This window comes from Medicago sativa, chromosome 5 (assembly GCF_051527215.1).
Source record: "Medicago sativa cultivar Bolivia chromosome 5, Bolivia_mono, whole genome shotgun sequence".
In the NCBI taxonomy this organism is placed as follows: domain Eukaryota; kingdom Viridiplantae; phylum Streptophyta; class Magnoliopsida; order Fabales; family Fabaceae; genus Medicago; species Medicago sativa.
This window is the reverse complement of record NC_140753.1, coordinates 71,038,161-71,052,169: the sequence shown is the minus strand read 5'-3', so window position 1 is coordinate 71,052,169 and position 14,009 is coordinate 71,038,161. Positions and strand designations below refer to the sequence as shown.

Sequence of the window (14,009 nt, the reverse complement as noted above, 5' to 3'; positions counted from 1 at the left end):
TTTAGAGTTCGAACCACAACCCTTACATAATTTTTAAATTTGAAACTCTTAAATAGTGCATTAGAAACACTCAGTAGCGGAGTCAGACAAAAAAGTTTGGGGTGTCCGCCATTAAAATAAACTAAAATATATAAATTATATTGCATACAACACATTTAAGTTCTAATAAACCAAAAATTGATCATTCAAAATTTAAACTACGTAATATATAAAGTCGATCATTAAATACTTAAAGTGACACTTTACATTTTTCAAGTGACTTGAAATCATCAATAATTGATTCGAAACTAATAATACATGCACTAATTGGTAATTTTCATATTATTGAAGGACATTATGGTAATTTTTAGAGTATAAATTTTTTATTTATTTTTACTCGTTACCAAGAAGAGACAAAGGAACATAAAGATAGTGTAAAGATTTTTTTTTTTTTAAACATAAGATAATTATTTAGTAGGAGACAACCTAATAAATACACATATTTACCCCTAAAAAAAATGCATATTTCTTTCGTATAATATTTGTTTTTTCTGTATAATTTTCATTTTCTTTTATTTCATCTATCTTTCTTTCATTAATTTTTTAGGAAAATCTATCTTTCTTTCACGAACCAAACAAAATGTAAAAAAGACATATACTAAATTTATTGCTTTTAATGACTAAAAATTACTCTTATTTCTTTTAGGAACTTATGATACACGTGACTCCTTATTATCATTCCACTTTTTTTTTTTTTTTATCTACCATAAATAGTTAAAATCTTTCCTTTTTCTATAAAAAATAATCAAAATATACTTTTCATAAAATAATACTCCCTCTAGTCTCTCTATATAAACAAAAATTGTGCTTTAAATTCACTAAATAATTGATATATCTAGTATGTAATATAGACTACATACATCAGTTATTTAATGTATTTAAAAAATAATTTTCTTCTAGATAAGTATTGATATCAATTTAAAAATAACATATAAATCAACAAAAATTCTAAAAGTGTGTAAATAAACAAAAGATAATTCTAATTAATGGTTAAATTCTATATCAAGAAGTAACAAGAAGTCAAAAACCATTGAACCAAAGCAACCTAATAAAGAAAATGGTCAAAATCAAAGACTATAAAACAAATGACAAAAAATAAAATAATATTCTCACTGCAAATCAATTCAGCACCACACCATATTAACTCAAATTTTTGTATTGAAGTGTCACAATATAGCTTGTAAGAGATGTACAGAGACATTTGTGACCACAAAACAATTATGATTTTGCAGAACTGTTAAGAACAACAACCTCAGAAATATTTTCCTATCTGTCAATGTTTTTTTCCACAAATATTTTTATTTTATTTATTTATTTTTAAGACAAACATTTTATCAAAACCAGATAAGCACTGATGTGTAACTGTTGTAGCTTTTTCTCCCATAATTCATTGCTGAAAATGCAAGATTAGGCACAAAGATTTTTTGTCTGGTTTTGTTATAGTTGTTGTCTCAAAATTCTCTTATACTATACCCTTTTGCCATAATCAAAAGCCAAACATATACTCTTCTTCACAGTCTGCACACATTCATCAACCTTCTCTTCATTCTTTCCACTGCCATATCAGTTATCTCCTCAAAGTATTCTCTCTCTCTCCTTCTCTCTCTCTTTCTCTTTCATGTTTTGTATGTATAGCTTATAGCTTATTGTCTTGTGCAGCTTGTTTGGTTATTGAAGTTGGAAGAAAGAAAATTATTGGTTTGGTTTGTTATTTCTTTTTCAGCAACCCTTTGGATCATATATTGGTATTCTGAGCTGTTTTTGTGTTAATTTTTCCAACTTTAGTATAAAGTTCATTTTTTTCCTTTTAAAAATTTATTTTTTAGGATTTTTTGGAGGTTTCCTTTTGTCTTTTTGATTTGAAGAGTCTTTTTTTTTTTGGTAGGGTGGGTCTCATTAGTACCTTTTTTGGTGATTGATGTTTGTGAGTAATTCATAATTGTTTGAATATTGATGGTTTTCATACAAATCTAATGTCTAAAGTTTGTGATTTTGTGGTTTGTAATGTTGAAATAAATTGACTGGTTGTTTCATATTCAAGCTGAATTCTGGTTTATCATTTACTAGAAGATAGACTTTGAGGTTTTTTCTCATACCAAAAATTGTTCCTTTTTCTCTCTTCAACTTAAATCTAGCATCAATTAGATCTCTCTAACTGCATTGCTGGTTGAAAGTTGTTGGATCTCTAAGATTTTTCTAGTACTTAGTGCATGTTTGAATTGTCGGCGAGTTTGGTGAAATCACAGTGGCACATGATTACACCAAACTAGTGATTATTTCTTTTAAAGGAAGGAATAGTTTTAAATAGTTTGCATCTTGAACTTCAAATTATTGTTTTGCTTAAAATTTGAAATTACTAGCTAATTTGCTTAATACATGAATTAAACTGTTTTCCTAAACACACATTGGTTTCAGTGTATAAGTTTTGGATTAGTTTAGGAACTGAATTCTGATATGCATTTCAGGTAGAGATTCCTAATAAGTGAGGAGAATTTCTGTTTACTGCAAAGCTTAAAAGGGTGTGGAAAATGAGTCAGCCTAAAATTAAGCGTAGAGTCGGTATATATGAGGTTGGAAGGACCATTGGTGAGGGAACATTTGCAAAGGTGAAATTTGCAAGGAACTCTGAGACAGGTGAAGCCGTGGCTCTCAAAATTCTTGACAAAGAGAAAGTTCTCAAGCACAAGATGGCTGAGCAGGTGGTTTTCGGAGATTTCCTTTAGTCCTTTTCTTCATTTAATTCTTGAAAAACATACATTTATATGACATAATTGTTTGCTGTATGAGCTGCACTTGCCCTTAGTCCTGTTTTCAAAATTCAGTTTTCATGCATGATATTTTCTTTCCATCAAATTTTGTTCATTCCAAACAAACACTTAGACTCTCGCAGGATGAAGTCAAGTCTCTTATATGTTTGAATGTGTTTTTTCAGATCAAGAGGGAAATTGCTACCATGAAGTTAATCAAGCATCCAAATGTTGTTCGACTATATGAGGTTGCTGACATGATGACATTTCTTTTCATTAATCTCACTAACCTTCCAGATATTAAATTTGATGATGGTGTTGTCTTGTTTGCGTATCCTCTAGCATTTTCACTAGTACATACCTTCCAACAAAACAGAATTTACTTGATTAGGAAGTAAATCTGCAATAAGAGAAGTCAAATTCATTCTCAACACAGTTTACTCTTTTGTCAAATTCTGATTCTAATGTCGAAACATTTTTGCTTACAGGTCATGGGAAGCAGGACAAAAATATACATTGTTTTGGAGTTTGTGACTGGCGGGGAGCTTTTCGACAAAATTGTGAGTAAATGAAATCTTGTTTTTTCATTTTCAATCAGTTCAAAATGGTGATTAATTGGCCACATTTGGAGTCCACAAATCATGACCCTTATTTTCTAATTCAATCATAATCTGTTGGTATTCTAAATGTCGTTGCGTTGAATCAAAATACATGAATTCCATCTTTAACTATACGGGAAAAAAAAATTGTATGTGTCTAATGGAATTTTTGTTGTGAAGGTAAACCATGGACGGATGGGTGAACCTGAAGCGCGTAGGTATTTCCAGCAACTTATAAATGTTGTTGATTATTGTCACAGCAGAGGTGTCTATCACAGAGATCTGAAGGTAAGATCCATTTGCCAGACATTCATATATGCTGATGCCAGAACAATGTGTTGATATAATAAAAAAAAAAAATACTCTTAGCATAAATTTCAGTGCTATTCATGAACTTTGTGCAGCCAGAAAATTTGCTATTAGATGCTTATGGTAACCTTAAAGTCTCCGATTTCGGGTTGAGTGCACTCTCCCAGCAAGTTAGGGTAAGCATAGTCCATTGCCTTTTGAGTTTTTCTTTTCTTGGTTGTTATACTCGATGAAGTTCTCGTGCATCAAACCGGTTGATTCATATCTTACAAAATGGTTTTCTTTACAGGATGATGGACTTCTCCATACTACATGTGGAACTCCAAATTATGTTGCTCCAGAGGTGAAGACAAACACCGCATTATTTCATGTTACTTTGTCATGTGTATTCCTTAATTCATATATTAAGTCACTCTCTAACTATATATATTCTTTTTATATATATAGGTTCTTAATGATAGAGGCTATGATGGGGCAACTGCAGATTTGTGGTCTTGTGGAGTGATCCTCTTTGTATTGGTTGCAGGTTACTTGCCTTTTGATGACCCTAATCTTATGGAACTGTATAAAAAAGTGAGTGTGCACCATTTGAACATTTTTCCCCCTCCAATTTACTCTTTCATTTGTTCTCATTTTATGACTTTCGTTTCTTGATCCACAGATCTCGTCTGCCGACTTTACTTGCCCCCCGTGGCTTTCTTTCAGTGCGAGGAAATTGATAACTCGAATCTTGGATCCCAATCCCATGACTGTAAGAAACAACATTTTATTATCTGTCTGCTACTTGTCATGTAAATTGGCTGTTTGTAATCCTGTGTTATCAATTGCTGATCTCAAATTTTGCTACGCAACAGTGCTATAGCGTCGCTATTTGACAACATTTTGTACTAAATAACATATCACGGAACAATAGCGACTTGTTCAAATCAAGCTATGCTATGGTGCTGTTTGGCCACGTTTTAGTAATATAGTTGTAGTTTATCGATTGTAAAGGCTAATCTGGTCCCCTGTAGTCTGCATCGGTTTGATTGCATGGTTATGTAAATCACGCTAATAGATCTTTTTGGGCCAGTTTGGTTTGAGAAAACTTTATCTATTTTTATTTTTTGTTTTCACTTTTAATTGAAAAATTTCCCCTTGTTTTCAAAAATTTGTAATAGTGAAAACAGAAGACAGAGTTAAAATAAGGGGCAGCTTTGCAATTAAAAGTGAAAACAATAAATAAAAACAGTTAATGTTTTCTCAAACCAAACAGTAGAAGCACATTTAGCTACTCCCCTGCTCCAACAAAAGGCTAAAGAGAAAAAAGAAAAAAACTAATCATCAATCTACATTGTCATGTTTGTTTTTACGTAAACTAGCTAAATTTTTGCCTACGAATCTGACTTACCTCAACTGTTTGGCAGCGTATCACTATGGCTGAGATTTTGGACGATGAATGGTTTAAGAAAGATTATAAGCCTCCAGTTTTTGAGGAAAGCGGGGAAACCAACCTCGACGATGTAGAAGCCGTCTTTAAAGATTCGGAAGTACGTTGAAGATTTTTTAAATATGGTTTTGATATTTGATTTTATTTAAGTTCTGGAACATTGTATCATAAAGGATTTTGTCTATATATATTCACAGGAGCACCATGTGACAGAAAAGAAAGAAGAGCAGCCAACATCCATGAATGCATTTGAGTTGATTTCCATGTCTAGAGGGCTGAACCTTGAAAATTTGTTTGATGTTGAACAGGTTTGCAAGTTAACATAATAAGTTTCTTTCCGAGATATTCCACGATTGTGATGAATATTTAAGCTTTGTTTGGGAAAAAGTAGCACATGATAAATAAGCTAGCTAATGGCTGATGAATTTATAACTGATAGCATATAAGCTAGCTTATAGATGATGGCGGATAAGCTAGCTGATTGAATTTGAAATGTTTTTAATTGATAAATACAAATGACATAAAAAATATATGTTGAATTAATGTTTAAAGTTTTCAAATAAAGATCATGAGGGTAAAAATAGAGAAAAATGATACACTGCAAGGTCGGTCAATTACTACTTGGTACAATCTCAAAAAACACCGTTAGTTAAAAAATGCTTTAAGCTCGTGAGAGAATATCGTTACCAAACAACCCTATTTTGATCATACAAGCTTAAACACTAAAAACTTTCTGTTATAAGCTAGCTGTTTGGCCTTTTCAAAAAGAGACGAAGAATTCAAATACAAGGAAAAGCATGCATATTCATTTTAACATATAAACGAGCATTTTGGTTTTGTTAAAACTAGTTAACTTTGTGTTGCTTTATTCTTTATGTCATTGACTATAGGGTTTTAAAAGGGAAACAAGGTTCACGTCGCAATCTCCTGCAGACGAGATAATCAACAAGATCGAAGAAGCTGCTAAACCTCTTGGCTTTGATGTGCAGAAGAAAAATTTCAAGGTAAGCCATACTTTTTGCAACTCAACGTCAGCTTGTACTCGAACATATGGCTATAGATTTAATGATGTTTTGTGAAATTAATAAACCATTACCTGCAGATGAGGCTTGCAAATTCGAAAGCTGGAAGGAAAGGAAACCTTAATGTTGCCACAGAGGTATATGATCTTCATTTTTGTGTTTTTGTAACATGGTACACTTTTATGTCATATTCTTGTATTAAGGTTGTCATTGTAAATAGGTATTTCAAGTGGCACCTTCTCTTCACATGGTTGAAGTAAGGAAAGCAAAAGGAGATACGTTGGAGTTCCATAAGGTTTCCTTCTACCCCTTTTTTTGTTTAATTATTCTACGTTTTCTGATGAATTTAATTGATATGCATTGACAGTGTAAATATTAATCATTTGAAAATATTTGACTCAAATCATATCCACCTTAGAAGTCCTACAAATGATGTTTTGTAATTGGTTGGCAGTGTAAAAAGTTTCACACTGAGAGTGCATCAAAATTAAACTTTTTTCTGACTCCCATATTTCAAAAATAAATGTTCTACGCCATGATAATATGTGAATTGTGACAACTATGCATTGACAGTGTAGACAAATTTGTACACAGACATCCAATCATATTTCATTTTTTTCCATGTCATAATATTCCAATCATATTTCACTTTTTGCAACATCGTGATATAATTTCTTAAAACATGCAAGAATTGTGCCGAGATAGTAAAATATAATTGAATGCGTGTGTATAACATACTTATACTGTTCGTGTAAAATTATTTAAGTCATAATATTGTTGGATTAATTATTTAATTAATCAATTATGGATTGACAATAATCAATTATTATAAGTTGATGTCATAATATAAATTATGGTCTATTGTGTTAAGCACTAATTATATGATGAATTTGAGTGATTGGGCTTTTGTTACTAAATGGACCGTGATGGGTTGGACCATTTAGATAAGCCCAATGAGAGGTCCCTGCCCTCAGCCGTTTAGCTATTTAAACGTCATCCCATTAGACGCTTAATTCTTCTGAAGATTGGTGAGAAAACCTAGAGCTAGACGGAATGAGGGTAGTTACCCCTCTCATAGTTGTTGGCGTTGTCTACGGTTATCCTTCATCAATCTAATTCAAAGGTACACAATCTCTTGTTCTTTTTTTTTGTTATTGATGATATGCTATAATTTGTATCTAGTGATTCATGGCTAAACCCTAAAACTTTCATCAATTGGTATCAGAGCCTATTAGATACAATTTATGGCTATAGTTTTGCAATTTGTTATGCTTCGTTGATATTGCAAGTTGTTGTGCAAATTTTCTTTCCAACCCTAATATATGGTTTTAGCTTTCAACCTAAATTCCACGATTGTTTTAAGGGTTTCATGAATAACTTATGGTTGTAAGCAAACTGTATTCTTTCGTGTACCAAATCGGTTTCTTTTATATGAACCTTATTTTAATTGAATGAATGAATTCATCATACATATAGTAACCGAACCTATATATATATAGATTATGTGGCTATTGCATATTATTATATAATTCAATAGGTTTTATTGTTAATCATTATATGGTCACATGAGTAGCTTAAAATTGTTGTATGGTTCATATTTTTCATCCGAGTTTTGGCTGCACGATCATAAAAATTATCAAGGGTATCTATTATCTCGCAATTAAAACTTGGGATTGATATGTCAATGAGGAATTTTACATTCCTAATTAACTAGTAAATATTATATTATTTTGGGATATAAATATAATTTATCTTGTACCCAAAATATTCGGAAGATTTGATTTATTTTATAGCCTTAAAATTTGAGATTTAAATTACTTTTGAGATCTCTAAATATTTGATGTATACTAATATGAGAATCTTTTGTTCTTTTGAATCATGAATTCTTTAGATTTGAGTCTAAAATATAACACTTATGTAAATTTATTCTTTTTTAAAGTGTTATAATTGTGAAAAATTCTTAGACTCAGACTTATATTCTTGCATCAAATATTCTATATTAATATATATTTTGAGATTTGTTGATACCCTCAAAATTATTTGTCGTGTCAAGAATAACTTGAATATTATACTATTCTTGATTTATGGGTTTCAAAAAATTTGTCAAATCTTAAAAGGATCGTTGAGAATAATTTGTTACTATTGTGAATTTCTAGAAGGTTCAATTTATTAATTCTGATGCCAAATATATTGAATATAATATATTCTTTAATTCATATTGTCTTAGCATAAAGATCCAAAATTTACTAATTGATCATTTTTTGGCGACATATTTAAACTAAGACACTTGTCTTTGATTCTTGTCACAAATTGTTTTGAAGGGTCCTCATAATATTTTGTTTTCAAAATGAGTATAGTGAGTTGTATATATATGTCATTTATATTAATTGAATTTAAAATTGGCATATTTCTCTTTAATATACATTATACTTTCTACTATACTCTCTAATCTAGACCCGTAGTTTGTTACTCTAAATTTTGTGACAAATATTATTATGTGTCTTGTCGCAATTAAATATTTGGATCACAATAATATTAAACTATATATTTTATATATAGTGAATAATGCTAAAATTCTAATTATGAATTAAAATTTGTACGCCTCTTTGTTGTTTATCCGTTAACTATTATCAAAACAACTTATTAAGAATTGAGGCAATTTTTTAAAATATGTATCATCCTTACATCTGAATTCTTATATAAATCATATTGATTTATTTTTATAATTAGAGTCTCACATATGCTTATTTATAATTGCTTATTCTCTATTGATGAATATTTTTGAGATGACTATATTATAAGATATTCTCGTTAAGTCATCAAAATCCAGCGGCTCTAAGTATAAGGATGAATGTCACACTCTGCGAGGTAAGTTGTTATTTAATTATTTTATCCTCTTGTGACTTATTGCTTATTATTGCACATATGAAGAAATTTAGTTCTTCTTCTCTTTTGTTGTGCAATTATGATATCCTATATAGAAGTGAAATCCTTTTTCAGAATATTCTAAACAGAACTCTGTTGTTATATACTATTTTCTTACTATAATGCTCCATTTTGTATTTGTGTTTTTTCTAATTTATAGTGGAAGTATTGAAAAATTTTATTCTAAGAGTTCTTTTTTGGATAAATTAGAAAACTATTTGACACACTTCTATTCCAAATAACAACTTTTGTTATTATACTACTTCATATAAAAGAAATTCTAAAGTCATATTTATGATGTGCTAATTTAAAATATTGTTAAGCACATTTTTCTATCATTTGAATATGACCGAAGTTGAGTAAATTTAAGTATAATTGTTTATGCATGATATTATTGTATCATATTCTCTTAAGCATAAACATTATTTATTTGTATAATTGTAATCTCACCTATCGTGGGTACAATTATGCAAATTTTGTTAAATAGATTAGCATTATATTGGTAACAGTCATACCCTATCGGTGTGTTGTTATCAATATAATTGTTATTATTCAATGTACCTAAAATGTTTATACTTATGTTAATTATAATTAGAATACTCTATCAATGTTTAAATTTTGTAAGACATAAGAATGGTACATTGTGATGATATAGTTCTTACTTATTATCGTTAAGATCCTTGAATGAGATTAATATAAGTAAGTTACTTTGTTAAAAGACATGTAGAAAATTGTATAAATTTTGCAATCCAATATTATTACATTTTGAATTAAATTTCTACCTAAATGTGTTTTATATATATATATATATATATATATATATATATATATATATATATATATATATATATATATATATATATATATAGACACACACATATATATAAATATATCGGATTGCTACTATCCCTTTGTTATGTGAGTGACGGACATACCCTATCGGTGTGACGTTACTTAACATATCATTTTGTGATAGAGAAATAGTTGAATATTTTATTTAAAATATCTTTCAAACCTTTTTAATTCAACTATCATTGTCTATTCTCTATCAAGTGGGAGAATCATTGCTATGTATTCTGTAACGTGATGGACATACCCTATCGGTATGACATTACTTAACATAATCATCCTTTTGTGGGTAAGATGGTTTAACTATCATTCTTCAACAAGTGAGAAAAATTCTACATGTCAACTAACTATATCTCATAAACAAATATATTTATTTGTTTTCATATTTTAGATATGAAATAGAGACTTATATTGAGGATATTAATTATGTTATTGCTATTCTTTAATACTTATGGAAGCTTATGACTATTTTCTCATATATCCTCAATAATAATAAAATATAAGTCTTGTGTATTTCCGCTGCTTGTAACCTAATTGTTTCTCAAATTTGTGTAAGTATAATTGTAGCGTTTGAGTTTTGAGTGAGTTATTAAAATTGTGAACATAGTCTTATATCCTATTTTTAGAGACTCATCTCACTCATATGATGATAAATTTTTTATATAATCATCATACTCTGTCATATAACGGTTACTATGTTTATAAAATTCTGTGGAATTTTAATTGTGAAAAGGAGATCTTGTGTTATAAAATTCTTAAATGAAAATTTACGTTCTCCTTAATTGTAAATGCAGAATATGTGGTTAACTATGAAACCCAATTCTTGATGATATCTGCCATTGATAAAATATGTATTTAAGGGGTTTTATATTATCCTTGAGTTACCACTTGTGTTAATAATTCTGCTATGCTCATGTGCAAAATATGTGGTTGAGTTCATGAAACTCTATTGGCTAAAATTATATAACCACTTATGTTGATGATCTTGCACTAGTAATTGAGTATCCCACTGTTGAATATTACATTATTATAATATTTTGTATCAGTGATCACTAATGAGAATTCCACTTACTCTTGTTTATATATATGTGGGATCAGTGGGAGTGTGTACACAATATTATATATTATGAGCTCAAATGAGAAATCTCACTCTTGTTTATATATATATATATGTGAGATCAAGAGAAATGTGTACACAATATTATTGTTGTTATTGCCATATACTCTTGTGCACACTATAAAATATGGCATAGCTTAAGAGACTTTAAACTTTAGTCTCATTCTATTATATTGAGATATATGTTAAAATTCTATCGATCTCAATGAGCATCATAATTGGATGCTTAAGTCAATTTTGTTGGAATATGCACAATAATTTCTTGGCATGCAAATATACATTGTGCTTCTGTTTTACCAACATTCCACATTTTATGAGGTCATAAATAATAAGTACAATGTATAATATCAATACTCCTATCGAGTATGATATTGTGTTTTTGTGGTACTTATAATTTGAGATAATCATAAATGTTCTTTTGTTATTGACATTCTAGTGGCCACATTAATCCATATTTTTTTTCTTTAAACTAAGTGTCTATGTTAATCCAATTTGGGGATTATTCAATTTCCTATTTTGCTTTTATGGATTTTCATAGTCACATTTTTTTTATAAAACTTGGATTAATTGAATGTCATAGAACATTTATCGACTTTGACTAAATGTAATTACTATCTCTTTATAGGCTATCCCTATAAGTAATTACTACTCTTATACCTATGTGGTAATATGACTTTTATGGAATTGAAAACTCATTGGCAGAACCACTAACCACATACTTATATATGAGTATTGTAACTCATAATGATTTGATTAAGTCTATGTTATTTTGGGTTAGTGGGAGTTTGTTATAGCATTTTTAAAATGCTTGGGCTATTCTTTAGTGACATATTCTTTTTAATTCAAACGTGTCACTATAGATTCATCATTTGTTAGAAAAGTGAGTCTTTGATCTGTATGATTTGTTTTCCCTATCGGATTCAATTTCTGCAGCATTAAAACTTACTTCTCTTTTGAATGATTAGTGCTTTGACCATACATGTAATTTTAAAATTTTAAATTCTTTATGACAAGTGAATTTTTTTTATTTTTTCAGTAATTGAGTATTGTCATCCAAGTGGGAGATTGTTGGATTAATTATTTAATTAATCAATTATGGATTGACAATAATCAATTATTATAAGTTGATGTCATAATATAAATTATGGTCTATTGTGTTAAGCACTAATTATATGATGAATTTGAGTGATTGGGCTTTTGTTACTAAATGGACCGTGATGGGTTGGACCATTTAGATAAGCCCAATGAGAGGTCCCTGCCCTCAGCCGTTTAGCTATTTAAACGTCATCCCATTAGACGCTTAATTCTTCTGAAGATTGGTGAGAAAACCTAGAGCTAGACGGAATGAGGGTAGTTACCCCTCTCATAGTTGTTGGCGTTGTCTACGGTTATCCTTCATCAATCTAATTCAAAGGTACACAATCTCTTGTTCTTTTTTTTTGTTATTGATGATATGCTATAATTTGTATCTAGTGATTCATGGCTAAACCCTAAAACTTTCATCAAATATATCATGATAACAGAATTTGAAATCTAATTGGAAACCATTTGCCTCACCCTTTGCAGTTCTACAAAAAACTTTCAACAAGCTTGCAGGGTGTTGTTTGGAAAACAGAAGATGATATGCAAAAGCAAGGTGCTAAATGATATTAATATATTAATATCATTATATTATCAAAGTATAATATTCTTAATGTCTGAAGTCAATTTATTTATTCGTTATTTCCCCTTCAGCTTCCTTCTTGTAGGTTTGTTTGGACATTTACATATTACTAATATATATATATATATATTGTATTGCATGCTGTTATTTTTTTGTAAAGCATGAAGTTTATGTAAGAGTTTTAGAACCAAGAGTTGTTGTAATGTTCATGAAACAATATATATAAGATGATTTGTATATTGTATATATTTATGTATTAATTTTTCATTTGAAAATAGTCTCTTTTCCTTTACTGCCACTTTCTAATTTCTAACAAGAAATATCATCATATGGTAAAGCTCATTACGTCCAAGAGGTGTCAGCTCATAGTTTCGAGCTCGACTTTGTGACTTTAAGGAACAGAGTTCGAATCTCACCTTAGACAATTGTAGTAAGGATATTAGAGCTATCATTATTATTAATAAAATGTTATTAATAAAATGGTAAAGCTCATTACAGAAACTTGCAAATGATGTTTTGCAACTGATGGTAAAATACTGAATATGACAATGATGCGTAATTACTAGTAATAATTTGATAAAATGATAGTTATTGTATGTAGTCATATGTAAGACACTCATACTTCAATATGAAGCGTCAGTGTTACTCTATCCAGCCACATGACATTCATCTTCCCCACCCTATACTCATCTACTCACCTTCTCCCAATGCTTTCTTCACATTAGAAATTAGCTAAAATCTCTTATTATTAAAGTTAACCCGTAAGCAATATTCTGCAATAGATTTATCCTAATTTCTTTGCTTAATTTTACTATATTAACCCTATTTAATTTAAACAAAATGTTAATTGTTATCTCTTATCTCTTATTACTTAAAGTCAACCCGTAAGCAATATTTTGCCCTAGATTTACCCTAATTTTTCTGCTTAAATTTACTATATTAACCCTATTTAATTTAAACAAAATGTTAATTGTTATCCATAAGAGGGGAGGGAAATGTAATTCAAGCTTCTCTTAGGGAGGGGAGGGGAGTGAAAAAAATTCTAATATGTTTTAAATAAGAGGGGAGGGGAGTGTATATTTTAACATAAGATCTCTTATTACTTAAAGTTAACCCGTAAGCAATATTTTGTCCTAGATTTACCATAATTTTTTTGCTTAATTTTACTATATTAACTCTATTTAATTTAAACAAAATGTTAATTGTTATCTCTTATCTCTTATTGCTTAAAGTTAACCCGTAAGCAATATTTTGCCCTAGATTTACCCTAATTTCTCTGCTTAATTTTACTATACTAACCCTATTTAATT

The 14,009-nt window shown here is 29.5% G+C and overlaps 1 protein-coding gene across 4 annotated transcripts; it reads left to right on the top strand.

Moving 5' to 3' along the window:
• The first annotated feature begins 1,407 nt into the window (after positions 1-1,407).
• LOC146924591 (CBL-interacting serine/threonine-protein kinase 3-like) lies at positions 1,408-12,974 on the top strand. 4 transcript variants are annotated; one of them, XM_085709550.1, is made up of 16 exons: positions 1,408-1,619; positions 1,699-1,742; positions 2,505-2,738; positions 2,972-3,034; positions 3,275-3,346; positions 3,566-3,673; positions 3,790-3,870; positions 3,984-4,037; positions 4,142-4,267; positions 4,356-4,445; positions 5,101-5,223; positions 5,321-5,431; positions 6,014-6,127; positions 6,226-6,282; positions 6,366-6,440; positions 12,603-12,974. In XM_085709550.1, exons 3-16 carry the CDS (start codon positions 2,568-2,570, stop codon positions 12,681-12,683), a joined length of 1,326 nt encoding a protein of 441 aa, XP_085565676.1. In that variant the 5' UTR covers positions 1,408-1,619; positions 1,699-1,742; positions 2,505-2,567; the 3' UTR covers positions 12,684-12,974. The 4 variants fall into 4 exon arrangements, with proteins under 4 accessions (XP_085565676.1, XP_085565675.1, XP_085565677.1 ...); XM_085709549.1 differs by having other exon boundaries at positions 1,699-1,784; XM_085709551.1 differs by having other exon boundaries at positions 1,699-2,121.
• The last annotated feature ends 1,035 nt before the right edge of the window (positions 12,975-14,009 follow it).